Below are 27622 nucleotides of genomic sequence, written 5' to 3'. Positions count from 1 at the left end.
TTATATGAAAAATTATTTTATTGCAAACAATAACAATACAATTGAACATAAATATTATGTTTACTCGTCACTTTGTCAATACATAAGTTCTATTTCGTAGTCTAAGCGTAGGACGTCTTAATACAATGCAAAGTCTTTGGTCTGTAAAGGTAGAACCGTTCCGTAGTCTATTCAGTTCAAAATCTATGTCATGTACTAGGTTTCTTTACGGGTGCACACTAGCGTGCACATTAATTGTTTGATTTGTAGAGGATGGTCGTTGACTCCCATGGAGAAAAGGGGTGGTGCCATGTTGAGCAGTTGGAGATTAGTTTGTATTGTAAGAGTGGGGAAAGATTACGTTGTTATTAACTAGTTATTATCAGTCATCTGTAGCGCAGATTAGCGTCTGTTACGGGTTTCTAAGCTGTACGAAAAATCTTTGGTCTTTGTTAAGGTCATGGTAGCAGTTCGGTAGGTTCGGGAGCACAGGTGATGACCGTTAGCGTGGACGTCTTTGTGGTGTCATTAGTGGCTCGTCTACGGTAGAATCGTCGTCAGTGATTATTGTTTCGTTACATTGTTAACAGTTTAAAGATGTGTGTAATTTAATACACTGTCAGGATGAAGATCGTCATGCAGTTAAAAGGGAGGACGTCGATGCTGTGAAATTGTTTCAATAAATCAGTTTCCAAAGGAGATTTTTTTCCCATTTTCGGAAAAGTTTAAAGTCGTTAATGTTTTGTTCAGAGGTTCAAAGTCTTTTTACCGACGGTAAGTCGTCAACCGTCGCAAGGAGTAATATGCTGTCAGATGTAGCAGGTATATCATATGTAGCAGTGCGTTGTCATCGAAAGATGCAGGAGTGTGTCGTCTTAATGTCGTTCAATGGTTCATGCAGTAATCCGCGTAAACAAGTTGCGGTGTGTCGCGTCCCGAGTGGGTGTGAAGTCACTTGTCTTACAAATGAATATTAAATATGAATATGAATATATGAACGCTACAAAAAGCGTAAACATTAAATACGGCAAAACAGCATAACCACTCATAGACATACACATCTGAGCATAAATACATAAACACTTCTTATAAAAAAAAAGAGGACAACCAAAACTCAATAATAAATAAGATGAGAAATATGTTAACTTGCACAATAAATTAGGTTTTCCTCGCACTGAGTATTACGGTACTGTTGCAGAGGCGCGCGTTCTCGGCGGAAGGACCGAGGGTTTGGCAGTAAAGGAGCGAGCGAAGAGCATAGGCGGATGTGTATCTGCCGGCGTCTGCTGCTGCCGCTGCGCCGCCGGCGATGGCTCCGTCGCCTGCGAACAGGTGGAGAACGTTACAAAGTGGTGCACTTGGCAGGATGTGCACGAAATTAACTCCGAAGGTTTTGCCATTGCGTCAACATTTTGATAGGTGCACATCTCATTACTCTATTGTTATGCTCATCAGGGAAAATACTATATTAATCACTCCTTAAATGAGCACTGTGTCCACTTTGGAGCTTTGTAGGTAGTGTAGAACCGATATCGGGTGGTCATCTGACCCACCACCCTTGATGTAAGTTACGATCGTGAAGTGATATGTATGTGCCAGTCGATTCTGTGGAAGAACCGTCGAAAAGTGCTCTCATGTTTTTTATTTGACCATGGCCACACCTTGAATGAAATCGCGCGATATACTGATGCACAATGCAGACTGTCCGATGTCTCTACAATAAATAACACTCGCAGCCTTGTAACGCGGCATAAGAATAGTGGCTGTAGAAACTTTCGAACAGAAAAGAACCCGAGACAAGCGTCACGCCTGTTTAATGACAGTCGGTTTCAAACCCGACAGGGACTTGCTGCCAGTGAATGCAGTTGCAAGGCCCATATCGACCTGTTTCTGAGCGATCATTGCGAACGGAACTCTATATTTTGGACGTGTGCAATCGGGTATGTCACAAAAATCCAAAGCTCACAGTGTCACATAAAGCTTAAAGTCTCTATAGGCCAAAAAACTCAAAAAACTGGAGAGTAGCTTACTAGACGCATATATTGTGGACTAATTAGTCGCGATGTTGCCTCTTTTCACAGCATGCAACGCGTCAGCGGCACATACTGCCCAGTGAAGCCTTTAACTTTCCGTATGTTGTGGGTGTAGTTTGTTCGAGAGGTAGGGCAGTGATCTTCCGGAGGTGTTTTTCGTATCATGCCTTGGGCTCATTCATTCACGTTATTGTAGACATGAACCAACAGGTTTATTTCAACATTCTTCGTAGCTAGGTGCTGCCCTTTTTTCCAAGTCGTGATAAGTGTGCTGCAGAATCTCCCATCATGCAGGACAACAGCCATGTTCACCGGGCGATTACGTCCCTGGTTCATTTTCACTTAGTCTTTCTATTGCACTACTGGCCCCTTGCGTCACATGACCTGCAGGGTGTTAGGTGTAGCAGCACCTGACATTCAGAGTCTTAGGTGTATAAGTGCATATATTTCAATTAGTGACTAGGAACGGTGTACAGAACAACATTACATCAGCATCTATGTCATTTTCGGACTAATAATTATATATGTTACGAGTAGTATGCTTAATGTCTCCAAGTACTTGGAGCAAGAGCAAGCCGTTAATGCTTGTTTTCTGCTGGGAAGCAGGTCAGGTATGGAAGTCTGAGAGCATGGACGCAAAACGGTTAATCTATACTAACAGGAGTTGTTCATTTAGTGGCCCAGGTAAGGCAATGCGAGAAGTATCAGGTCGTAAAATTTGTGACGTGTTTGTGGGACGACTGTTCAAAGCACAGATAAAACAACAATACACTGATGTGTGTACATATTAAGGTACCACATATAAAAATATCTGCTCTTACATCTGTTACATCCTATATATCCCTCACAAAATGTCAGAGACTAATTACAACTGCGTGTAGAACACAGCAGTAAACATCCCCTCAATTTTATACATCTATGGTAAACAATAACCAACAATTAGCTTCCGCTGGGTAAGGTACTGACAATTTGTTTTTTTAATGTGCTTATTTACTATGACGACTGACGACTGATATTTTACTTAACGTGATCCGAGTCCAAACAAAGAAAGACAGTTATTGAGAAAATAATGCTATCAAGTCTGGGTAACAGTATCAGTGTGCTTGATGCAAGCCGTTAATCAGATCTGTGTTTGTACAGTGAAATGACGTCCTTTCGAAATGTAGAAACCCAGCAACGTAAACGGAAAGTAACGGAATACGAATTATAGACCCAAACAGCTAGGGCAAAGCAAACTAGCGACAGAAACAAATCGTTTTTCACTTTATACTAAAATGGAAATGCTTGGAATAAGAGAAAAATATCTCAGATGCACCTCAGTTTGAATTCCAGTTTAAAAATTAAGGCTATTCTTTAACTTGTTGACTAAATCATTTTAAAGTTTGTGTGGACAAAATAACATTCAAACTCTGACACGGCCTCCTCCTACAAGGAACTGTGACATTCATATCAACGTCCGAGCTGACGGTCCCGTTACCCTTTACTGATTTACTTTTAAGATGAAAACTGCCTCTTCTTTTACGCCTTGTGCCTGGCTGAACATTCGCCGTATATTATCTGCGTCTCTTTAGAATCTATAAATCCACTGTACTGTTGCTAATCGGGTATTTCAGAAACTACATATTTTAATGTACTCTGATTCGGTTATGCTAATGATGGAGAATGAATATACTCGTATCTGTTGGAACAAATGAACAGAGGAAATCAGTGTTTTTTGAAAACACGAAACATTCATTAAATGCTTTTCTGACGCAAGCCTTCACAGAGAGGAATGAAAATCTAAACAATCGAGCAGCTACAAACAGGCTTGTTAATTGCACGGATCCCATGAATACAGTGAGATGCAAGATGGCTCGACTTCGACTCTGTCGTTATGATGGTCTAACCACTAGGTAGAAGGTTCCTGCCGCTCAGATCACGCTTCTTAGTAAATGTAAGCTGGTTCTCAAAATGCTTAGGAAGTTTGCTTTCAAGGACTTGCATGTAAATAACACGCATGTACAAAATACGCTCAAAACAAAAAAAATTGGTCTCCATTAAAATCGAAGCTCAAAATAGATTATTCAGTTTCTGAAGCTGAAGGAACGTAGTATTCTTCAAGGCACATAGCTTCATTGTGTTATTCGTTCTGTGTGCTACATCGCTGATTGCCTTTGCCTCCAAGACATCTAGGAATGTCATCTGTGACTAACGAGTTGTGTCTGATTTGCAATGTTAGGCAATGATCACTTTCTTCGCAAACTGAAAGCACGTCTATCTTACAGATTGATACAGACAGTCTCTGACTACTGAAAACAGCTAGTTTGCAGCGCAAATTGTCAAACAGAAAACAAGAGAGCGAGGCTGTTGCGCTCCCCGTGCAGCACTGCGAAGGGTTGCACATAAATGATGGTCGAAAAAATGTCCCCGTCTATTTGCAGAATGAATATTTCATTTTGTAATCTATTATTTACCCAGACTTCTTGTTACACGGCTCACACTCTACTCCGTGCTGCTCTAGCCAGCGAAGCAGTCCTGTATGAGCTTTCAGAAGTATGGCTGGCCGATAACATTCACAGTGGTAGTTTTTAGATTTCCATGATAAATTAATTATTGCGACGAAACAACTTTTAAGGGACTGAAAGTTGGTGTCCGTAAACGATGGGAACCACTTTCTCATGCGATATAAACCTCCAGTTACCAAAAGATTTCTAACACAGCCTTCAGCTCTTAAACAATTAATAGAAAAAAGCGAAGTCATTTAGAATTAGTACTTAAATTCAATTTCTTTTCCTTCTTTCCTCCTTGGGGCCTTTGTCTGCATCACACGGAGTCGGCCTGTTACTATTGATTTGGCAGTGTTAATTGCAGAAGGTGGCCAGATGCCCTTCCTGCCACCACCCTAAGCCCCCTCGGGATGGAAATAGTATACCCCAGCTGTCTGCATCTAGTGTAAGCCATGGAATTATCCGAACGTTTTCAAATGTCTGCGAGTCGTGTAACTGAAGCGGAATGTGGGGACCAGCCCAGTATTCACCTCCTGGGATGTGAAAAACCGCCTGAAAACCACATCCGCTGAGCAGATTCTAGTCAGGCCAGCGCGCCTCCCCGAGTCCACGAAGCAGCGCATTAGTGCTCTCGGCTATCCTGGCGGGCTACTTAAATTTAATTTCTGTTTAGCTTTAATTTCATTACATTTCATATTTTAAAATTTAATCTTTTTCTTTCAAAACAAAAGTTGGTTCATATTAACTGGGCTAGTGAAATGAGGGAAACCTGTGCCTCGATAGAAGAAGATACTAAGTAGTGCCCCGAGATATTGCGTTTGGATATTACTATTTCCACATCAGAGATAACTAAATCCAAATTAGTTAACTTTCCTGGGGCAGCTTAAGATGTTTTTCTACATGTCTGACTAAATTTTTTAATGTAGCTCTGTCGAGATCCTTATATCATTAGATCTTATATGGACAAGCACCGCTGTTGTCTGTAAATTTCTCATACTTTTCTGGAGGAGGGATACAGTGACAAATAGCAATCCACTCTACCTTGTAAATTCATGTGTTTAGGGCTGCTTACCGTTAATACATAGTCTCCACTTTGCAAATTTGTTTGGAAAGTGGAGGGGGGGGGGGAAGGTGTATGTGCTGCATCTGTAAACTGCCTGTGTACATAGTTTGGTCGTTTTGTAATGATAAACTTTCGTTCTATGCACATATTTGTATGAATCTTGTAGGGGGTATTAAAACCAAAATCGTAGCTTCATGCTATCGTTGCTACAAATAATCTGTTGTTATCAAGTGACAGAGGCTCTGCGAATGACGTTTTAACTGATGAAAAGTGAAGTGCTGTTATACATTTCTAATGAAACATTCACATGTGTTTCTCCTTCCATTCGATATACTGAGCTGAGAGGAATGATTTACGAATTTAATTTTTATTGATGGATGTATTCCTAGCAACGCTCAATGTCAAAACTGGACGCACTATCATGACTAGTTTCTCTGGCATAGGTACTGATCTAAAAAGAGATAATTAAACGAACATATCTTGTTCTGCTAACTTGAAGCATCAGTCGGAATGTCAACACTTCTTGACGACTCAAAAAATTTTTAAGTATTTTCACTACAGATGATGACTTACCGAAGCATCCCTAGAAATGGCAAACAATTTACAACTCTTGAGCAACTAGCACATCCACAATTTACAGTGATAAATCTTAATAATAACAGAACATCGCCAATAATCAAACAATAAAACGAATATGTTAATGTAATCCTACGAATGTCTTTGTGCAGTATACATAACTATTCAGGTTTTTAAGTGAGCAAAATAATTTTAGAAACAACAAGATGAAAAGGAAGATTACTAGAAAAACAGGTCATAAGACGGCTCTGTGACAATCAAATAGTGGCATAAATTCATTATCGGTCGCCAGTTTGTGTGCAATTCTAGGATGGTACGGCTGGTTTGAACTTGTTAATCTATCAGAGGCGTTTTTAAATATTCGGATAGGTTTTTACAATTTCGAATTTACCACACAAAATCTTTATCGAGTAAATCAAATGAGAAAGAAACGTAAATAAGTAAAAAATAATAATAAAGAATTTTATCGTTTGTGTAGTTACATGTTAATGTAAATACAAAAGGACTACCTAAGTCAGTGTGTAAATGGCAGTATACTTTCCATTGGAGTTCACATCATGAAGAGATGCATACACGTATTGGCACATGGAAATCGTATCGAAATACCAATTTCTGAACGACATTTCGGAAATCAAAGTTAATTAAAAGAGAAGACTAAGAAATACGTAGCTCCTACCACCTTCGTTACGTTTATGAGAGAGTGTCGGTTTTAAATGCATTAAGACTCATTGAAAGGAGAAATCAAATTGTCTTAGGTGGATCAGGCAGGTAAATAAATTTGCGGATAACTATTACCAAAAGAAGGAACTACAGCTACGAACACGATCTCTGGCGGCTATTTTCCGAAGAAAAACATGTCGGAATGTTGAGTTTGTCGCTACTTCTCAAGCGCTAGTATTATATATACTGAGAGTTCCAAACAACATATAATACTTTGTTCCGCCTATACGGTGTAGTACAAGAGGGGCAGCACGCAACACAGCAGAAAAGTCAGCGATTCCTCAGTACCTAAGGAATGCAGCTTATATACTGGTTGACAAATGCTTAACAAAGCAGCTGTTTAGATTGAACTTACTAAGAGCTGGCTAGCTGAGGTCAAGTTACCACTCTTCAGGAATTGGATTACATAAATCTTCTGGGTTAATATAGAATAATGACAAGATGATGGTGATGTGATCTACATTCTTTTTATTATGAAAATTATCTATTGGGAGCTTCAGGTTACTGTGAGTAGGGAGTGGGTTGTAGGAAGTTTTGCAGAGGATGTTATATGGAAAATAATGTGGTATGTTTATGTGGGAAGAAGCTGACAGATGGGATAAAAGTGTTGGTGGAATACCCGCTAGGGAGGGAAAGGGTGACATGGAGGTTTCATTTGGATGGAATGGGTAGATTAGGCTGTGGCTGGAAGGAATCGTAGATTTTTGGGGATGAGTTCATGTCGGTGAAGGGAAGGAGACTGAATTTATGCTGAGACGAGTTGATAAAGGAGTAACAAATAACCATCTGGCATTGCCATCGTCCCATTTGGTGTTCGTAAAGAAGGTGTTGATCAACAGTCTCATAAAAAGTAGGTTTGGTTGATGTGGTGATTACACTGAGGGCAAAATAGAATTTGGAACTAGGGACATTTGGTGTAGGGTGTGGGGACTTTCGAAAGTGTGGATGTTTTGGAGGACTATGAAAACAAATAAATGTTCAGCTGTAACAGACGGGGTTGGAGAGTAGGTAGGGTGAATTGGGGTATCGACTAAGTGGATTGGGATAGTGAGTTGAAGATTCTGTGGAAGGGGCTGGGCCTTGCACTTATAGTAGTATGTTGGATTGATGGCCAGTTTTAAATTGGAGACAGGCTGGTGAGTTTTACGCTGTTTTGAGTGGTGAACAAAGTACTGGAGGCAGCACTTTGGGATCGTCTTCGAAAACATGGTTAACCATCCCGTGCAAGCAAAGAAAGAGAGGAGAGCATGTAGACGTAAATGTAGAGTACCATTTTCTCTGAAGATAATGATGTGAGGTAAAGTATCTGTGGCCCCTGAGCCTGGAGTTTAGCGAGTACGAGAGTGCACCAACCTCGAGCAGCAGACGCGTCGGCCGCCGGGCGCCCTACTGCTGAGCCACCTGCTGAGGCGCGTACGCGCGGTACGCGATCTGGTGGGCGTCCTCGAGGCTGCGTCCCCAGCCGCCGTGCCCGCCGCTGCCGCTGCTGGCGTAGCCGCCGCCGATGTCGCCGCCGCCGTAGCCGCCGCCGCCGCCCACCGCCGAGTACTCGTGACCGCTGACGTGCGACGACGTGTGGTGCGGGTGCGCCACAATTTCGTAGGTGACGGTCTTCTGCTGCTGCGACAGCAGCTTCTTGAGGCCGATGATGGCCGCGAGCAGCAGCGCGATCTTGCCGATGAGCAGCGCCTTGCCGGCGATGAGGGCGATGGCCCCCAGCGCGAGGGCCACCAGCGCCGCGCCCTTCACCTTCAGCGCCAGCAGCAGCGGCAGCAGGATCTTGGCCGCTTTCTCTGCAACGAGCGAGGTGACCGCGCCGGTTCCAGGTTAGTGGCTCTGCGCCGCCGATCATATCGCGGATATCGTGACGTGCAAATGAAATGTGTACAGAATAATCTACTCTCCCAGCGTAAGCGGCGGAACTGCCGCCGGGACCGATTCGCAAGCTGGCTAAGCTTGTGCAGCAAACTTTTGATCTTACTTCCACTTCACAACACTGTCAAGGAAACTTTGAACAGCATCTGAGGCAGTGCTTGAACATAAATACTGATGCTAGCCAAGCCTGCTGTTGGCGCTGTAGCATTTGATCATGAACGGCACCTGTATTGTTTCAACAATACTTTACATGAGTCAGTCGTGGACAGAACAATGATCTGTGTAGTTGTGAGTGCATTATTTCGGATCTCAGTGCATTCGACCGTCGGCAAATTGTTGTTACTCGTATGGCACATGCTTCCGTAACTAACACAGTGGAAGCATCTGGTGATTCAAGATGCAGCATATAGGCGATTTGTACCGCATGCACGGAAGCCTGAAAAACATCAGACACTACGTTCCACCGCGAACCAATGTGTCTGTTGAATGAGTGTGACGGACAATAATAGAAGATGACAGCTGCAAAAACATACAGAACAAAATGTCGCACTCACTAACCCTACTATCACAAAAATAACGCAAAGGTTGCTCCACCTGCAGGGAATTGCAGTGGGAGCTGGTCGAGTTTAGGTCCCAAGAGTGAAACATACCGGGGATTCGGTGAAGATTTGGGCACGAAACACATGGTCATTCAGCAAGGTGTCATTGCTGCCAGGGTCTACGTGAGGATTTTGGGTAATCTGGTCCATCCTAAGGTACAATATTTCTTCCCCAATTGTGGTGCTGTAAACCAAGAGGACATGGGCGCTGTTCATACAGCTCACATTGTAAGGACTAGTTGTATGAGCACGAGGTTGAATTGTCACGTCTCTTCTGGCATTTTACAGAAGGGTGCGTAATCGCTACCGACCTCCATAATCGGTACCCCGACTTGACATTATACAGCAGGAAGAATGTTACACGACTTTCGCCGCGCGGGATTAGCCGAGCGGTCTGAGGCGCTGCAGTCATGGACTGTGCGGCTGGTCCCGGCGGAGGTTCGAGTCCTCTCTCGGGCATGGGAGTGTGTGTTTCTCCTTAGGATAATTTACGTTGTGTAGTGTGTAAGCTTAGGGACTGATGACCTTAGCAGTTAAGTCCCATAAGATTTCACACCCATTTGAACATTTTTACACGACTTCCTCTAAAACCATGAAAAACAAAAAGTGAAGTTTTGACTTGGGACTTAATGAAAATTGACTTCGTTCTTGTCCGAAACATCAATTCACGAAGCCAATGAGATACCGAAAACACTGAGTGGAAATGCATGCTCTTACATCGCATACGTAATGCGACAGTCAGTCTAAGACTCTGGTAATTGCAGTTATGACTTGTCAGAAATCGGAGGACAAGTATTGCTGGGTTTCGCCAGTCTGCTCTGATACGACACGCGAAAGCCTATAAAACCACAGAGAAGTAATATTTGATCTTTCTGTCTTTTATAGTTTCATTTATAAGTGTTAAGCGAATATTGGACGTATAAACACTGGGAAACTCAAAGATTCGGTAAATGCGGGATAAATCAAATGAATCTGATAGCAGTCTACATAAACGAGGATACGAACAGCGAGAAGAAATTAAAACGGAAAAGCCGGCCGGTGTGGCCAAGCGGTTAAAGGCGCTACAGTCTGGAACCGCGTGGCCGCTACGATCGTAGGTTCGAATCCTGCCTCGGGAATGGATGTGTGTGATGTCCTTATGTTAGTTAGGTTTAAGTAGTTCTAAGTTCTAGGGGATTGATGACCTTAGAAGTTAAGTCTCATAGTGCTCAGAGCCATTTGAACCATTTTTAAAACGGAAAATGTTTGCAATGTCCCACGTCTAACACTTTCGGGCTGATACAGAAGTCTGCTTCACCATTTTTTTTCTACCGTATCGCAAAGATCTGTCTTCACCGTCCTCCGATGTAGCTAACACCGTACATTAGAATTCCCGAATCCGCAGGAATACAAGTATCGTTTATGGTGAGGTGTTTCTCTACCACATAGCACCTCACACAGTGCGTAACACTTCCTCTGCTGCAGTGGAAACCTTGCAGTATTTGTAGATCCATTGTTTAACCAAAAATGAAGATTCAATAATAACAGTTAGCTAACATACCGTTGTATCAACCCTAGTGTAAGAAGATGAATGAAGTTCTAAGTGACAGTTAAGGAGGTCATAATAGGCCACCGGCTGTGGCAAAATTGATTCGTTCCTTATACTGTATACTACTAAAAACAGTGTAGTTTCTTCTGAAACGTATAATTTAATGTCACTATCATGTTGGTTAATGTTTTTCAGAGTTACCTCTAATCGGGTGTCTGCTTCGCGTTGGGTCAACGTACATACGCATTTAGTGTTCCCTTTATCTATCCATTTCGATTATTAGTAGTGTGAAACAGCACCGCCTGTTGTCCGTGAGAAAACGTTTTGTCTCTCGAGAAATACTGTGGCTCAAGAGGTGGGCGACTGTTTCGTACAACGTTCGTTGTGAGTACGTAGGCTGTCTATGAGGCTGCTGTAACAAAATGCAATGCATTATTATTCATAAGCCTAGTAGGCCAACGGTTAATCCTTACGAACCGTTACACTCTTCATGCAAGTGCGAGACTTACATTCCGTTACAGCTATCGTCTTGCATACCAATGGAAAACAGTAGTAGGCCAGTCATGTCTTCGTTCACAGTGGGTCATCAAGAGTGAGGTCGAAGTTGTCAAACTTTTTCAAGCGTGCTACGGAAATGAGATTCTTCAGTTGGCCGTGTAACGTGTAGATATCATACGGTGCTCCCTTTTAAGAATCAAATAGAACAGGGAATCATATAGCGTTCGTTACCATCATTCTAAGACCTACCATAAGTTTGTTGTTTTGGCTTGCAGCATATTCTGGCAATAATGTTTCTTTTCTCTCCTACCTAAGACCTGGTTAGCGACACTTTTAGGAGTGCAGTTGCGCCTACATTATCAGACATCTCCACATTTCTGCCTCTCTGTACCATCTGTAGTCAGTTAAACAATTTTTGCGCATGACCTTATCTATAATATATGATAATACGCCTTTTACCAGGGATGAAGAGTGTGCTCACAGTAGCGTGAATCGAACGATAGACGTAAATTACTGCACTCATAGGTGAATTTAAGCCGTCTCCAGCCCTCCTTGTCTTCTTGTAAGAGTGGGAAGTTTCCTGAAAACTCAGAGCACGATGGTTGTTACAAAACGCCATTTAAAGCTCTAACTGTATATATATATATATATATTGATTTCCTCTATCTATGAAAGCACTGATGTTATCAAAACGTTTCATGTACCACTAAAGATTCTCCTGGAGAATGCAACGTTTGGCAATGCCCACGTGAGTCACTATATGTTCCTAGTAGTGAAGGACATACGAAGGTATGTGTTTGTTCTCCGGCAATAAAGTAGAGATTCATCGCCCGGACAACCCGAAATAGACTCGTCCAGGCAGTATTTTGTAAGTAACCGCGAAGGTATCGGTGATTGCATTGCATCCTGCGACCTAGTGACTCTTACAGTCTGCCAAGCATAACGACGACGGAAGTCAAGTTCAGTCTATGCTTTAGTTTGCTCTCACCGGCACCCTCGTTATACAATGGCCAGGGCAGAGAAAGGCTTTCTCCCGCCGAGTGAATGGACAGCAGTCGCTGAAGCACATCCCATTATGAGGATGTCTTTTCATTGCGATAATGCGTCTAGAGAACGAAAACGACAGTCTGTTACGCCATCAGGGTTTCTTGTTGGCACTTTTGTGCGCTGCCAATGACCTCCTGAAGCTTTCTCCAATGGAACCTCTGCCTCTACCTGTTGCTACATGTTAAATTTTGCTCTACGATGGACGACATTCTGTCAGTGGAAATCGACATTTAGTGGTGTAACGATCGAGCAACTAATTGCCATCGAATCACTTAGGAATGGCAACTATGGACGTTAGAAAGTGATAGATATCTGTTGCGTAACATGAGTCCATTTGTTATTGCGATCATCTGTTCTATTCAGAAGGATGTGAAAAATGTCCTTTGTGGCAGTTTGTTGGTCTCGCCTAGAACCTTTGCTCGCTTTTATCGGAAGAGCCGACGAGTATTGCGGCTCGTCTTAGCGTTGATAACATCAAAACTTAGTTACAAAGAGTTTTTGATAACGTGCCTTTCTACATCTGGTGTGGTAATGACATACTGAAGCGTTGTTTTTGGAGTGCTACAGCTGCATACAAAACTGATTTCAGTGACAGTGCAGCAATATTATGTTGTGTCCTCTGTGATGCTTCCTGCACTGGTTTCAGCTACAGTTCGTAGAGGTACTACGATTTGCTGTGAGTAGCTTCGCAGGTAAGAGATTCGCCTGCATTTGGAGCGGACAGAATCATCTGTATTTGGTATTAACTATACAGCTTCAGGCGAATGCCGTGACAGTTTCTTAACTACATCTACGGCTACCGCTTTTAGTCTCTGCAAACGGATTCTCCGCTCATTTCCTACGGAGCTCGTTATCTGTAGGACGTTTAATCTTAGCTTAACATGAAGTTTCTTTATTCAGACTGCATCAGCGTGTAGAGAAAAGCCTGTGCTTCCTAACCTTCTATGAGACAAGACGGTGAACATCTGCTAACAGCAGACTGGTAGTTGTCTGGCTAGAATTGAATCACGTGTTACCATTCTGTACTACATTGCATTAAAGACTGTAACACGCATCTCAAGCACTGGAAAGTGCGCCTGAGGCTAAGACACAGGACGGAACGAATCGGGCTCACATCCTCGTCCGACTATCCAGAGTCAGTTATGATGTCGTTCCCTCTTAATTGTTTGATGATGATGATGATGATGTTTGGTTTGTGGGGCGCTCAGCTGCGTGGTTATCAGCGCCCGTACAATTATCCAATCTTTGCTCAGTCCAATTTCGCCACTTTCCTGGATGATGATGAAATGATGAGGACAACACAAACACCCAGTCATCCTTAATTGTTTGCGACGGAAACCTGGATGTTACGTTTCAAAAGGCCACAAACTACTTCCTACGGAATCTCTGTTAATTCACAAATGGTTTTCTCTCTACTATGATGTTGAAATGGCGTTAACTCTTAACCCCAACCACACATGCGTCTAAAGTCACACAGCACAGCTCCGATGTACAAGTCTTTTTCACAACTATGAATGCGGTGCCTGTAACGCTGCAGTCGGATAACGTACAAGTTTGTTCTGTGTAAGCGCCTATGTATTGCTGTGAATGCCCTCAAGACAAGTCACGAAGACCTTCTAGAGGTGAAGCGAGTGCGCGACGCACCTAAATGACGCCCTGGAAATCGGCCAATAGCCGAGAGCTGGCGTCATTACAGGCGCGCTGGCCGGAATGCGTTGAGCGTGGAGGGAAGTAAAACAGGTTTCGACCATAAAGTACAGACCGGCCTGGCCTGCGAGCGGCAAGTAGGCCGGCCCTCCGCTGTCCGGCTCACCTACTTGTCCGGGGTCAGCACCTCCATCCCTATCTGACCCGCCGCCACCGGACGGGAAGCCGGGGACACGCCAGATACCACGCTTTCTCCGCGGGTTGTTATCACCACGACGCATGGCGAGGGAACGGTTTGTGTCGGGAGCTGCCACGACGGGCTCTGTTAACCTTGGAGGTGACTGGGAGCAAGAAATTTGAATCTGAAGGCTGTATCTTTTTTGTTGTTAAACCGCCTCCGGACGCTCTTCAGACATTCTGTCCAGCTGGGGTCTATTTCAGTACTCTTCCGTTATCTCCGGTTGCCTGGAAACGTCGGCAACTGAACAAGAAGTTTTAAGACCAACACGACGTGGTCTAACAGCCCATAAGATTTTACCTTCGCTGACTACGGCCGCGAGAGTCTGCAGAGTTATACAAATTTTAATGTACTACTGTTAACGATAAAATACTTCAATGACCGAAATGCTGCTCTATATTATCTTCTGAAAAACCTGGAAAGAACATCTACGTTATTCATCAGATATATTTCTTTATGAAATGTAGTTATCTCTCGTTTAATTCAATAAGTAGATCATAGTATGAAATTTCTTGGAAAAAAGTGGAAAATGAGTGCAGTACTAGAATCTTGACTTTTGGGTTCAAATGGCTCTGAGCGCTATGGGACTCAACATCTGAGGGCATCAGTCCCCTAGAACTTAGAACTACTTAAACCTAACCAACCTAAGGACATCTAACACATCCACGCCCGTGGCAGGATTCCAACCTGCGGCCGTAGCGGTTCCAGACTGAAGCGCCTAGAACCTCTCGGCCACACCGGACGGCTGACTTCTGGGGATGGTTTTCTCAAGCAAATGAGTAATCTCGACCCATTTAATTGCATACATGTAGATCGGGTTTAAAAAAATTGTACCTACTGAAATTGCTAACAGTTGTCAAAGCTAAGTTGTCAAAAACTATATTGTTGCTATCACAAGTTTTAATTTAGCAAACATCATTCCTTAAACATATTTAACCCTAGATTACTAAACCCTCGTAAAATTTACGATTACAGTAGGTACTATTCGTGGTGCAAACCAATCTGGTATAGTCACTATATGATGCAAAACAGGACATTTTGTACTTATTTTGTATGTGACATACCATTAGAGACCCTATAATTGTAATTAACTAGTGCAGAAACCATAAATAATGACACACTTTGAATAAAATATGGTATAATTTACAGTGGTTTAGTAAGAACGTAACGTTCTCTCCTCCTCCCCCTCCCCCCTCACCAGTCTTTTAGTGTAATAGAGTTAAAAAAGATAATTATTACAATGAAAACTGAATTATCATTTGGAAAATTCTGCTAAAGAAAGTAAGAAGTTATAAATTCACCAGAGTCTATTATATGTCTTATATCAGTTTTCTTATGTGATTATCTTAAATGTGCACTAATTATGTTTGGTCTGTGTCACAGTCACTAGACAAAATTAACGCTTTCAAGTTTTTGAAAGCCAAGAAGTGGTTATTAATGATTTACTGTTTCTAAAGAACCCGTTTGATTATTAATAAAGATACAACAGTCATTCGAAACAAAATCTTGTAACTATTAAGGCACATTTTACAGAATTACAGCCTAAGCACTGTTTAAAATGAAAAGCATGGTTATTAGTGGTCTTAAACTGTTAGTTACATTCTAAAGACACCGAGCCACAGTGAAACGGTGGCCGAAATGAGAAACGTTCAACGACATGTTACTGATAGGCAATATTGAGAGTTATAACCGGCTTGGTCTTTCTAGAGAACTAAGGAAGGGTGTTTGTGAACTCTGTATCCTAGTAACCACACAGTGCAGCTGATTTCCTGTTAGTAAACATGTGAGCAAAGTTAAAAACACGGAGCAACATGGAGATAAAATCTTCTGGGCTTTTAGGTCCTCACATTTCTTCTAAATTGTCGACTTTTCGACCCCTCTGCTGGTATCTTCTTCAGGATCTTGTGGTGTTCACCGTTGATTGAGTGATATTCCGAAGAAGATCCCAGCAGAGGGGTCGAAATGTCGATCGTTTAGAGGTAATATGAAGGGCCTAACAACCAAGAAGATTTTAACTTTTGTGAGAATGGTTACTAAAGCCTGTAGACGTACACTGAGAAGTATAATGATGGTAAGAAACATGTAATAGGGCGTGATGTACTCACTCTTCTTTCCTCTGCCCTCGGCGTCACCAGCGGCAGAAGCTGCGGCAGTGTCGTCCTCGGAAGTGAGACCCAAACCCTCGGCGACGTCTCCGAGCGCGCGCCCTGCTGACGTGACAGCGTTCACGACATCGTTGCCGTTCAAGTCGATCTTGAGCGTGTGTGTGCGCAGGAAGCGGTCAACACGGCTGACCAGCATCGACTCGACGTCGGTGGACTGCGAGTCGGCGGCTTCCTGGTCGAGGGCGCGCGGGCCGCCGTCGCCGACGCCCGGGGACTTAACGACGGTGACGCCCTCCGTCAGGCTGAACGAGTCCTTGGAAGCGAGCACCTTGTCCACGAACGAGAACAGCTTGTACTTGACGCACGACACTGAGTCCTTGCGCAGGCAGTCGTTATAGATGGCGTCCATGAGGCTGTCGCCCGTCTGGATGGAGTTCCTACTATGCTGGCCCAGGCCTCTGCCGGTGACGACGTCGGGCGTCGCGACGGCAGGCGACGCCGGCGGCTCCTGCTGCTGCTGCTGCTGTTGGGCAACCGGAGGCTGCACTTGTGGCTGCGGCGCCGCTATGGCTGGCAAGGCCGAAGACCGCACGAGGGCGGCGCTCGCAATGACGGCAAAGCACACGTTCCACCAGCCCATGGTTGCTCCAGCGGCGTGGGTCTGCTACAGTGGTACAACAACTGCTCTTGCTGCTGCTGCTGCTGCTGCTGCTGTTGCTGGCTGCTGTCCGACTACCTCTCTCGGCTCAGCGTGTGTCGTTGTGATTCATCCGGTCAGCGGTACCTGCGTCTTTATATAAAGCAGCTCTGGCGGCGGTGGAAGCGGGCAACGCATCCTCCGCCCAGAGCCGGCGCGCTCCCCCCTTCCCCTCCCCCCTCCAGCGTCGCCGCCCGGACAGCTTCCAGTGCCACAGCAGGAGAAAACTTCCGAGGCATGGTAATGACATGGGAAGTGCCGTAGCGTGGAGGGGGGTCGAGGCCGGCTCGGTCGCAGGACACAGCGGAGACAGGAAAAGCGCTCCCTGGAGCAGGTGCGTACAGTATTTCCGAGTCGCCGGAGTGGTTTACTCTCCTCCCCGTTCCACTCCCTCCCCCACCTCGACGATTCTGAACCTGTCGGTGCGCTGCGGCTCGTGTTTGATCACTTTGCCCACACAGCGTTTCCATTCAGACCAATTACCTCCCCCCACTCTCTCTTGCTGGAACTCTCGTTGCGGCGCGCCTAACCTCATTATTAAAGCTCCGTGGTGCACCTTCTTCCTCCCAGGTGGGCCCTCTCCACATCCCTTCCCCTCCCACCTCCTCCGCGGCCGGCGCGACAGCCAACGCCAAAACCAGACGTCTTCAAACAAGACGTGAAAACCTGCCCACCTCAATCAATGGCCGTAGAAAGGTGCGGCCCTGCGCGCAGTAGGACGCACGCACGACGCACATGTGTAGGAACCGCGCCGCGGGCCGACTTAACGGGCTGTGAGCGGAGGAGAGGAGAGATCGTATCGTGCCGCTGAAACCGAAATCTCCTTACCTCGTCAGGCCAAACCGCTCGCTGTTACCAGCAACATCGTGTTATCATTTAGAATCCCTGTAGTTCCCTTCAAGCTCTAAACTTCTGACGGTAGAAGTTTACATCTTCATCATTTCCGTTCCGCAATTTACTAGCCGCATTCAGTTTGCCAATCATATTCATAAGCACTTCTTGTTGTGAACTTTCTTCATCAATCGCGAGTTATTACGTAGTCTAAACTGTTTTAAATGACAGGTATATTTCTATCTCAGTCGAATTTGTTGATGATGGGCTGTTGTCTTCCTTCAATATTTCATTGCAGTTTGCAATGTCACTGATGTAACTTAGTGTACGAGCTTCTGCGGCCGTTAAGCTGGCACTGAATCGCGGTCATCTGGCTTTATATCATCTTGTGTCTTCCATATTCAGAGGCCGTCGCAGCTGAAGTTAGTCCAGTTAGTATACATGAAACTATTTCAGAATGCAGAGCGTTTTGACATGCAGACGTGCATGCACACAGTAATAGATCTATATGCTGACTAAAATCGTTTAAATCGTATGGTCCTGCAATTATTTTTTATTTCCTGTTACATACAATTGTAACATGAATATTCTCGCTAGTTATTATGGTGCGGAGCATAATTTAAACTGTTATATGCTATGAATCAAGTGTTGTCAACATCTTCCATAACATTTTCTACCATGCCCACGCAAGTGAATCCACTGTGGTACAGCAAAGGATACACATTTTCACTCTTTGAACTTGATTTACATGTTAAGAACGAAAATCGCCTAGGCCAAACGATTGATTTGGAAGGCAGTAGAAGCAGCTTAGATTCACCATGTTCTTAATTAACTAATTAACTTTGTCCGATACCTAGAAAATTTAAACTTTATCTCTGTTTCTTTAAATATGTCTTGAGCAATTGTCGCATGAAATTCGGATAAAGCCCCGACCTTCCAATGACTGCTTCCGTCATCGTCAGCAGGCGCTTAATTTGTTTTATTCGAACCTTTAATAAAGTCTTCATTCTTTAGTAAACCTTGCAAACTGCAGCACACCACGTGAGCTTGGTACGACATGGCTTCATAGACCCATAATTACGTTGTACAACTGAGCTCAGTGACGTGAAACAGATGTAATGGAACATTTAAACATTTATCAGGAGGTTACCACCACATTCGGCAACATTACTCTCAACTGGAATCCAAACAATTACTTTGAACAGACAGAACCCGTTATTTTTCATTACTAAATAGTCTAATTTTAATTTTGCTTTTGAAGCAAGTACAGAAATAAAAAGAATTTCTTGCTTGGAATAGTGTCTTTGGAGAAATGCTTATTATAAACTGCAACTGAAAGTGTTCTCAGCAAATAAGAACAACATTAACCACATTGTTCAAAAGATGCAGGAAAATGAGCTTTAGAGAATATCATAGTGTCACAAATAAAACAATTATACATTACTGCTATTAGCTGGGAGCACAGACTTATTTTTCCAGCAGCAGGGCAATTGAAAAATGGATCATGTTTCGTCTCTTCAGGTAAAGAAAGACTGGTAACAGTGCGTGCACTTCACAGTTACATGAGGCATGTAAAATGACACCGTGTAAAATCTCACGTAAAGTCAAGAGCACATCCAGTCTGTGAGATTGTTTTATGTAGTGTACACTGTCCCTGAGAGCAAAAGTTGTCCTTGAAACATATATTACCAACAGCGAAAATCTTGCTGCGGGAGTATCTTTCTACAAATACATTTTTCTTCCTCGAAAGACTGAATATTTGTATACGATAAAACGCTCTCTATGAATGAGTTACAAGTAGTTTATAATTAAGTACACTTTTAAGTCAAGTACTTAATACCACAGCCCACTTCGTAATGTCGTTTAATCCCATGTTACTAATTACTCAATTACAAATTACAAATTATCTTGTACACTGGAAACGTAATGAGGCTATCATAACGAATGAGTGCAGGCCCACAGTTCTTTTCAACGTAGAGTGGTGCTCCTGTAGCGATGAGATTCTTTCATTTGCAATCAAATGTAGTCGCCACGTCCGTTTACTGCAGCCAGCGCTGTAGCTCCTGGTTTTACAACGCATCATAACACTCTCGCAACGATGCATGACTTGCTGTGGCGGAATCTCTGGGACTCGCCACTGTTAAGAACACCTGGTTCCCACAGCCTGAACTGCGCTTGTTTACAAAGGGGCAGCTTATTCCCGGAGAAGTGGGTATGCTGTGCAGCAAAAGCGACCTACAAACCGCCGTGTGAATCATCGCAGGAGTTCCATTCTGTGGGAGAGTCGCGACTTACCGGGCCGCAAGACGGAGAGGGGCCGCCTCACAAATTGGACAGCGTTCTCTTGTTTTATTCCACTCAAGTCATAAGCTAATGACGATGAACATAAGAACTTGGGCAGATTACCCTAATATGGAGTATTCTCATGGCCCTAATCAGTATTGTCCATACCACTGAAGTATCAAGAACATACACGGCAGGTTTACCTTACTTGCAGAGTCTTACAGTAAAAGTATTTTCATTTCAACGGATTTTAGAAGCTTACTACAACGTAACATATAAGGTCTTTGAGGAATAACTAAGCAATGGTCATTACGAAAGACACCAATAAAAGTGAAAATGTTGGGAAGAAGGTTAAAATTACGTGGATTGAGGGATATGCTAACATTAATTACGGTGAAATAGTCGATGGCTTTGCGAAGAACACTATGAAACCGAACACTTAAAAACGTGTTATTACCGTCATATGACGACTACATTATGCACTATATGATCACAAATACCTGGACACCCCTACGTTAGATGTCACTAGCTAGATGTCACTAGCAGCGCAGTCGCCAGTATTACAGGAGGCGGTAAGTACTGCACAGGGCGTCCTAAAAGGTCACTACAACTTCATTGTGTTATAGCGCCGAAACTAATTAAGGTATTCACACTATCTTTGATTTATGTTACAGACAAAGGTTTTTTTGTGTATGTTCCAGATTGTCGGTTCAAGAGAAGGTTCAATGTGTGGAACAGTTTATTTGGACCATATCGGTCATTCACGTTCGAAGGAACTTCAAAAAACGGTGTAGGAAGCAACCACCCTGGCGGATGTCGATACGCCGGTGGTAAAGGAATGTTATGTAGATGGGAAGCGTTGATGAGAAGCATCTTACTGGACGAATGGAACATGTGAAGCCGTCACAGAACGTATACGATTGGCTTTTCAACGTTCATCTCAGAGGTCTGTTCGGTGGGCGACGTAAGAGCTGCAAATCCCTAGTCTGACCATGCACTGGGTGATTCGAAAACGTTTACAGATGTATAAGTACCAATTGAATTTGTTGCAAGTATTGAAACCAGACGACAAGTCACAGCGTATACAACTCACGGTGGCTGTTCTTCTTCATTCAGAAGGAGACGGAAATTTTTTAAACAACCAAGCGTTTTTTTACGAAACAGCATTCCACGTTTGCGGTAAGGTAAACAAACACAATGTTCACATCCGGGGCGCAACCAGTCCTCATAATGTGACGGAAGATGTACGTGACAGGCCATGCTGTTTGATGGTGGATCGTATTGTGTGACCACATTTTTCTCGGAAAAAAACAGCTAATGATAATGGTTACTGCTCGTGATGACTGGGTGTTGTGTGATGTCCTTAGGTTAGTTAGGTTTAAGTAGTTCTAAGTTCTAGGGGACTGATGACCATAGCTGTTGAGTCCCATAGTGCTCAGAGCCATTTGAACCATGTTTTGAACCAGTTAGTGCTGGAGCCGTTGTGTTACCGAAGTTGGCTGACCGCCTAGACACAGTCATTTACCAAGATGGTGCAGCGCCAATTGGGCTCAGACTGTGCGAGATGTTCTAGATGAGGTTGTTTCCAGGTAGGTGGATTGGTAGCACCAATCCTAATCCCTGGCTTCCTTGGTCGTCTGACATTACACCGTTGAAGTTCTATCCATGGGGGTATGTCAAGGACGGAGTCTGCCCCACATCAGTCAACCTGAGCAATGTGTCGGAGTTGCTGCCATTGTCACAGCTGATGCAGATATGTTGCACCGAGTGTGGTTAGAGCCTGAGTACAGACTGGATGTTATGCGTGCCACCAAAGACTCACATGCTGAAATTGATTGAATGGCATAAAAAATTTGTGGCGTAGTGTGTAACATAAGCCAAACATGGATTGAATATCTTCATTAGTTTGGATGGTATAACGTATTAAAGTTGTAGCGCACCTTTCGAGACGACCGGAATTATCAGTAGAGGGGAAATAACAGAAGAATGGGTCTGTCGGAAGAGGTCAGTGTCTTCGAATGTGAACCAGTCACTGGATGTCACATGAGTGACAAATCAATCAGGGACATTTCAGTCCTTCTAAAGCAGCCCAAGCCACATGTTAGTAAAATGACTGAAGTGGAAACGCGAAGGAGCAACCGCAGATAAAGCAATATCAGGCAGAACTCGTGTACCGACGGACAAGGACCCTCTAGCATTGTGGAGGATGTTTGTGAAACGTTGCATGAAATCAGCGGAAAGAACCAGTAGCGAGTTCCAAAATGCTACTAGTCATCCAGCTAGCATAAGGACTTCACATACAGAGCTAAAAAGAATAGGGTATAGTGGTCGAACAGTTCCTCGTAAACCAACATCTCTATTGTGAGTGCTAAGCTACGTTTGAGATACTCTAAAGAGCGACGACAGTGTCACTGTACGACTGGAAAGGAGTATTTTGGGTGATGAACCACGCTGTAGCTTGCAGCAGCAATCCTATGGTAGGGTTTGGATTTGGCAAATGCCTCGAGAATGACATACGGCATTATGTGAAGTGGTAATAATGAAGTGCAGAGGAGTTGGTGTTACAGTATGGGGGTGTTTCTCGTGGCAACCATGTGGTCTCATTATTACGCTTGAGAAAAATCTAAATGCGAAGGTTCAAATTGGTTCAAATGGCTCTGAGCACTATGGAACTTCTAAGGTCATCATTCCCCTAGAACTTAGAACTACTTAAACCTAACTAACCTAAGGACATCAGACACATCCATGCCCGAGGCAGGATTCGAACCTGCGACCGTAGAGGTTGCGCGGTTCCAGACTGTATCGCCTAGAACCGCTCGGCCATCCCGGCCGGCTAAATGCGAAGGATATGAACACATTTTACAGCAGTTTTCCTACATTAAGGGAACAATTCGGGGACCATGATAGTTTGTATCAGAATGACAATGCATCTGCCACAAAGCCGCATCTATGAGGCAATGGTTTGGGTACAAAAACATTCTTGGAATGGACAGGCCCTTTCGGAGTTCCAACATGAACCCTATGAAACGCATTCGGGATGTGTTAGAATGCCAACTTCGATCCAAACCTTAGCGTCCAATGTCGCTATTTCTATGGGCTGAGTCAGAATGTCAACTGCGATCTAAACCTTAGTGTCTCTGGTTTCGGCTCTTGAGAAAGAATGGGAGGCGATTCCTCCACGGGAATTCAGATACCTCACACAAAGCGTAACAACGGAGTTTAAGCCGTCATGTAGGCGAAAGGTGGACACACACGGATACTTGGCCAGATAGAGTATAAAAAGACATCAGTGGGGAGACGAATATCAATCATCGATAGACAGTAAGTAAACATATTTTGGACAAATGCAACCATACTTTCCCAAGGAGAGCTTTTTTATATTTTTTCTTCTACTGATTAATATTATATGTGTTACGTGAAATGTGTAAATTGGTAAACATGTAAGTGTTGCAAATGTATATTTTATGTTGCATGTGTGCTATACATAGATAGATTTATATTTGTATAAAAATCAGAGGAGCGGACTGTTGAAAGAAGGTGGGAGGATGGTAAAAGAGGGTCGACGTGAGGTTTTCTGGACATAAACAGGAGGATTCTCCATTTTAATAAACTACCACATAATTGGTAAGCACTGTGAATTTGCTGACTCTGCGCTTGCTTTGCTTTGTTTTTAGACGGATAAGGTTTTGTCTATGACTGGCGTCTTGTTCCCAACGTTGTTATCTTTGACATACACACACACACACACACACACACACACACACACACACACACAAGCGTACGCCCGCGCGCGCGCTTCTCCACTATATTGTGTCAAGTGGTTTAAATTCTGCCAACGCCTCACATTGCAGATGGCTGTAAGCTTATCAGGCGAATTGTTGGAATAAGAAATAATATTATACAGGATATAAGCACGAAAGGTGAAGGAGTATTCTTACAACTGAGGCAGAAAATCTCAAATGAATGTGAAGTAACGTGGACAATTCAGACCGCGCGTGGAGACAAATACTGTTCTATCAGTTCGTCTTGTACATTTGGAGCCTACCAACTGATAGAAAATCTTTGTTGTAGATCCCAGACGACCGTGGCGCAAGGAATTCCATCGCTTCAGCCATGACTATTCCAACAATTACAACTCCGTTACAGGGGAAACAGGTCTCCACCGTGAACGGTGGAAAACAGAATTTTCGGCCCTGCAGTACTGCGTTGGATAATTCATGGATAGAACTGTGTTCAGTAGTTCGAGCCCCGTTAATTATGCACACTGCTAATCAAACAGTAATTGCTACTCCAATAGTTCTCACCATACTGTGTTTTTCGAAGTGTGCATTTAACCAGGAAGTTGACGAATGCTTACTGATAGATCTTATGCAAAACGATATTTGTTTGTCGAGAAATGTGTACACCACTTCTTAACATGGACGAGTGAGTTACTCGTTACCTTCTGCCATTGGAAACGAATTTCCTCCAGTAAGGATAGCTCCTGATGCGATCCTATCAGTTTCTTGCAACGAATCATGGTCCATCCTCGACAGAATTGGAAGGGACTTTCACAGTGGTCAGCTCCGCAGCAGATATATCACATACGATTGACTACTGCAAATAATATCCTTTTGAATGGTGTCCCAGTCATAGTAAACTATTTGAAGATTACAACCATTGTACAACCTTCAGAAATGTGTTACGGCACGCAAACAGGATAGAAGTACGAGCCTCACGTACGCTGCTAATACACCGTCTAGTCGCATTAATGAGACCACCATATACGTTCGACGTAAACGTGCAGTAGGCACTCACAGACGGTAGATGCAGTAACTTGCAGTGAAGATTGCATGCAAGGGTGTCTGGGGATGCGGAAAACAGTACAGTCGGTATAGTAATGCCGAAACAGAGCATTTTATCTCACAACCAAAACGCCATTAACACTGGTTTTCGGGACAGGGATGGAAGTATTTCCGAAACTGCTAAGTTTCTAAACAGTTCGCTTGCCGCTGTGATTACAGCACGTCGTGCATGGCAAAATGACGCTATCAAAAGTCGGCGCCGAGGCAACTGTGGAATGCCATAAATGACGGGGGTGAACGACGGCTGTGTGGATATTTACAGGCGAATAGACGTGTTGAGAAGCTGACACCCAGATGTACCAACGGGCTACCAACAGTGTGTCCTCAACGACCATTTAGCGAACGTTGCTGTGTGCGGGCCTCCGGAGATGATGACTAGCTCATGCACCCATGCTGACTGTCGGTGCTCGGTGACGAAGGCTGAAATTTGCACGCCAAACCGAAACCGAAACTGAACGTCTACGGAGTGGCGATAGGTAGCCTTTCCGATTCTCTGGTTGATCTCGCCCTTCTGAAAGGCACAGTGGAACAACACAAATATGAATCTATCCTTGGGAACCATATCCACTCTTAGTTTGTTTTACCTCTGCATGATGACATCTACCAACAGGATAACGCAACGTGACACACAGCTTGCAGTGTGCGTGCGTGGTTCGAAGAGCACCAGGATAAGTTTTCCGTACACCCCTGGCCACCAATCACCCCGTGTTTAAACCCTCTTCGCGCCATGGATCCTCAACCGAGAAACCTAGCACAGCTGGTCACAGCACTTACGTCATCATGGCCCCACATCCCTGTCAGTACCTTCCTGAATCTCATTGACTCTCTTCGTACACGTCTCGCAGCGGTCCACGTTCCAAAAGTTGGTTGTTGAAGTTTTTGACAGGTGGTCACACAGACGTGACTGGACAATGTATTAAGATAGCGTTTCGTCTAAAGTATTTAGCTTAAGAATGCCATCTAAACAGTTTTTACCTTAAATATTTAGAACAACCTGTAAATCACAATTTTAAAATTATCTCTGTATTCCACCTAGGTCACGTCAGGTTACAGCTTTCGCCGTCTGGCAACTACATTGTGACTGGGAACGGAATGCGATACACTAAATTTTGCGGATATGGTGCTATCTTTATGCCTTCCATGTGTAAGTAGGCTGTTTATGTTTTCTTACTGGCAACGTTACGTAGCGCCCTGTATGAAAATCACTGGCTGTGCTGTGTGCAGTCTGTGGCTAGTTTGCCTTGTTGTCTGCCATTGTAGTGTTGGGCAGCTGGATGTGAACAGCGCATAGCGTTACACGGTTGGAGGTGAGCCGCCAGCGGTGGTGGATGTGGGGAGAGAGATGGCGGAGTCTTGAAATTTCTAATACTGGATATTATGAACTGCTATGTATATTATGGTTTTTCAACACTATTAAGGTAAATACATTGTTTGTTCTCTATTAAAATCTTTCATTTGCTAACGATGCCTACTAGTAGTTAGTGCCTTCCGTAGTTTGAATCTGTTATTTAGCTGGCAGTAGTGGCGCTCGCTGTATTGCAGTAGTTCGAGTAACGGAGATTTTTGGTGAGGTAAGTGATTTGTGAAAGGTATAGATTAATGTTAGTCAGGGCCATTCCTTTGTAGGGATATCTTAAAGTTAGATTGCGTTGCGCTAAAAAAATATTGTGTGTCAGTTTAAGCACAGTCCTGTACTATTTTTCTAAGGGGACGTTTCACATGCACACACAGAATTTCCTTCTTCTCCAGTTTTATGACTGTTTTGAGGCGGTCCGGCACCCTTTGACGCCTGTGCCCACCCATATAACTCAGAATAGCACTTACATGTAACTCAATTATTTGTGGGATGTATTCCAATCTCTGCCTTCCCATACAGTTTTTAGCCTCTGCAACAGCCTCTCTCATCACGTAAGTTATTCCATAATGTCTTAACTTATGTCCTTGTCATCTGGGCAAGACTTCTAGACAATCTCTGCAGCATATTTTACGGAGAAGCTCTTTACCTTTCATCACACAGCTTAATTTGCAGCATCCTCTACAACATGTTTCAAGCGCTCCTTTTATGCAGTTTCCCGTAGTCTATAATTCCCTCGCATACTAAGCTGCTCTCCAGATACACATTCTCAAGAGTTTATTCGTCATATAAGGCCTACATTTCATACGATAGACTCCTGTTAGCAAGGAAAGCTCTCTTCGCCTGTGCTAGTCTACTTCTTATGTCATCTTCTCTTCCTCTCTAGTTATGATGTTACGTTTATTGCTGTTCCCACTATTCCTTACCATTTTAGTACACAGGCTTAGCTAGTCACAAATGTTAACCGCACGACATACTCCATCAAAACGATGTCTGCTCAGCAAACTATGAAGAAAGATGTAACGTTATCAACACGCTAAACCAGTAGTCTGGAAATTTTAACGCTGCAAGTGTGTCTATATGGGGTAAACTTACTTTCCTCTACCTCTGGCCTTACACGCGTGACAACGCTGTGTACTTGTCTCTAGCTGGGATATTCCAGACAGTAATTGTACCCAGCGTTACTCAAATGGCTCTGAGCACTATGCGACTCAACTTC

At 43.7% G+C, this 27622-nt stretch overlaps 1 protein-coding gene across 1 annotated transcript; it reads right to left on the bottom strand.

Moving 5' to 3' along the window:
• Nucleotides 1-39: 39 nt before the first annotated feature.
• LOC126176051 (uncharacterized) lies at nucleotides 40-17142 on the bottom strand. The gene is made up of 3 exons (XM_049923184.1): nucleotides 16395-17142; nucleotides 8211-8650; nucleotides 40-1301 (listed from the first exon to the last, which is right to left on the bottom strand). The coding sequence occupies exons 1-2, from the start codon at nucleotides 17032-17034 to the stop codon at nucleotides 8244-8246; spliced, it is 1047 nt and encodes a 348-aa protein (XP_049779141.1). The 5' UTR covers nucleotides 17035-17142; the 3' UTR covers nucleotides 40-1301; nucleotides 8211-8243.
• Nucleotides 17143-27622: the final 10480 nt, after the last annotated feature.

This window comes from Schistocerca cancellata, chromosome 3, assembly GCF_023864275.1.
Source record: "Schistocerca cancellata isolate TAMUIC-IGC-003103 chromosome 3, iqSchCanc2.1, whole genome shotgun sequence".
NCBI classification, from domain to species: domain Eukaryota; kingdom Metazoa; phylum Arthropoda; class Insecta; order Orthoptera; family Acrididae; genus Schistocerca; species Schistocerca cancellata.
This window is presented reverse-complemented; position numbering and strand designations above follow the sequence as displayed.